At 41.8% G+C, this 2353-nt stretch overlaps 1 protein-coding gene and 1 long non-coding RNA gene across 2 annotated transcripts in view; one reads left to right on the top strand and one right to left on the bottom strand.

Moving 5' to 3' along the window:
* The window catches only part of lhpp (phospholysine phosphohistidine inorganic pyrophosphate phosphatase), a 20222-nt gene extending 18657 nt beyond the window's left edge, over positions 1 to 1565 (top strand). Inside the window, exon 7 of the mRNA XM_035659126.1 lies at positions 794 to 1565. Coding sequence (XP_035515019.1) covers positions 794 to 887 — 94 coding nt within the window. The 3' untranslated portion in view covers positions 888 to 1565. The remainder of the gene's footprint in view (positions 1 to 793) is intronic.
* LOC118326187 overlaps positions 1 to 2353 on the bottom strand; it is a 21246-nt gene that overhangs the window by 16304 nt on the left and 2589 nt on the right. The window lies entirely within an intron of this gene.

Raw genomic sequence — 2353 nt, 5'->3', positions numbered from 1 at the left:
TCAGGAGATCACCAAAGTCATTAATGGTTTATCCTCTGGGTACCATTGATATCTGAGTGCGGACTGACAGACACTGCTATCACTCAAGCCACACCATTAGTATGGCAAAATCAAGTTTTGAGAAACATAATTTTGTGTTAGACAAACATGATTTTCTCTTTAGCTTTCAACCTGTTAAGACTAACAGTATCTTGCAACTGCATCCTCTCTGGGTCCCACAACCAGATTGGAAACCACTGGCCTAAGTCAGCCAATTATTTTCTTGGTTTTATTTTAAGAAACTGGCTGTTTTGGAATTAGCAGTTCTCATTAAAGTCCCCAGCTGGTCTGTTTGAATTGCCTTCAGATATATTAGAAAAGTATGGAACACTGTGTGACAGCTGGTGATAGAGACAGAAAACAGCACTATCCTGCTGGGGCCTTTGGCAAGCAGCTGCACAGACACCTTTAAGTGTGAAGATAACGCTGCAAAAAAAAAAAAAAAACACTGGAAAACCTCCATTTTTAGTATATTGCTCTTGATCATAAGTGCACTCTTATGATCATTCTGAGAGGACACAAGCCCTATTTATTACCAAAACCTTCCCCGCAAGCTTAAACAAGACTGCCTGTAGAGTAACTCTGCTCTCAGGCCATCGTGTCCTGCTCTGTTCCACTTTATATGCTCAGTATTGTTAATGTGGCTGATAGCATCAAACTGCTAGTCCTTCTTGTTTACTGAGGTGACTGTTTGTTCCTGTTTCTTCCTGTGCTGCGTGTCCTAAAGCGCATACGTTTGCTTGTCCTCCCTCAGGCCCTGTGACGAGAAGCACCCAACGGTGATGGCTGATGGCACTGTGGACAACCTGGCCCAGGCTGTGGACATGATCCTCAATCAGAGGCACTGAGTACAAGGCAGCGAACACTGGAAACTCTCCACTTACTGTGACCCTGGGTGAAGCCGGCTGGTAGCCAGTAGTATTTTCATACAGCCAAGTGTTGTTTCCGGTGAGAAGGGTGTACTTTATTAAAGTAATTCAAGTAACTTTCTCAAAGCAGTACACAACTAAAATACCATCCAAACACTGTATGTCCTGTAACTGACAAATATGGGAAACACCCACCCTTCTGGTGCTCCACACAGTGTAAAACAAACTAGAATGAAATTACTTCCTAGTACCTATGTCTACAAGAGATAGTCTTGAAAACTTTAGAGCTGCACCGTGCATTTTTCAGTACATGATTGGCATAGATAAGATACCTCAAGTTGACATGAATGTGCCTGTAACCAGCTGCTGACTGACAGTTAGAAGGGAAAAGTAATGCTGTGTGTTCAGACTCCCTGCTAGAATTACACAGTCAAACCCTTTGCAAAGACACTGTACATGAAGGCAGTTTGTAGTCAAACTGGACACGCAGCATTGAAATGTAGCTGTAGTGTATTTTAACATACATTAATCAAAGTAAGTAGCTTATTGTATCTAGGTAATACTGCTGTCGCTCACTCCTTTTCACACAAAACATAAAGCAGTGGGGAGTGGTCAGCAGTGCAAGTGTTGTTTAAATAAAGCTATTTTACTGGTCTACGAGCTGTTTAAAACATTTTTCTGTGCCATTGTCACACACATTTTGTAAAAAGTAGCTCAAGGTCTCAAAGCACTGGGGAAAATATAGCCTTGGCTCTGGTTTAAACTGGAATTCATATCGGAGCGGCTTTTGTTTTACAAAAACAAATCGCTGGAAATGGGAAGTGAGCTGGTCTCAGTGATGATAAATGCAGAACCCAGCCGAGTGTGATGAATTACACTGGTGCTCAAGCTCATGTTTCCTCCTCTGTAAACAAAAATGAAACGAGCACTCCATCATCAGATGGAAGAATCACAAACCTACAACCGCTTATCTTTATTTACTTGACAGTAAGCTGCCTCTGCTGGGGATTGCCCTGTCACTGTTACATTGTTAATTGTCACTCATTAGACGTAGTGCATTCACTTCATTATCTACAGTGAGGTTAAATGAAATGATGATGGGGGGATAAAAATTGGTTATTGGGCTTTAGTGTGCCAGCTGGATCATTGAGGCCTCTGGAAGTGGGGCGTAAAACAAACGATTCTCCATCGCTGCCCCCAAGGTTTCAGTGTACCAAATAGATTCAACAAGAACAAAAGCCCTCTGCCAAGTGATTCATTGAGGTCTTTCTGGTTCACTTCACCATTAGCTGACACAAGCTTGAATGTTATTGGGCAATTAAAGGTAATGAAATGCTACGAAGTATTATGAAACTGTGTCTGAGCTAGTTGTACCACTCCTATTTCTGATTGGGAAATAAATATTAATGTACACTGCAAACTACTAGCAGCTGGTACCCAGTTTT

Source organism: Morone saxatilis, unplaced genomic scaffold, assembly GCF_004916995.1.
Source record: "Morone saxatilis isolate NCDOM2014 unplaced genomic scaffold, NCSU_SB_2.0 Contig1, whole genome shotgun sequence".
Classification (NCBI taxonomy): Eukaryota; Metazoa; Chordata; class Actinopteri; family Moronidae; genus Morone; species Morone saxatilis.
This window is presented reverse-complemented; position numbering and strand designations above follow the sequence as displayed.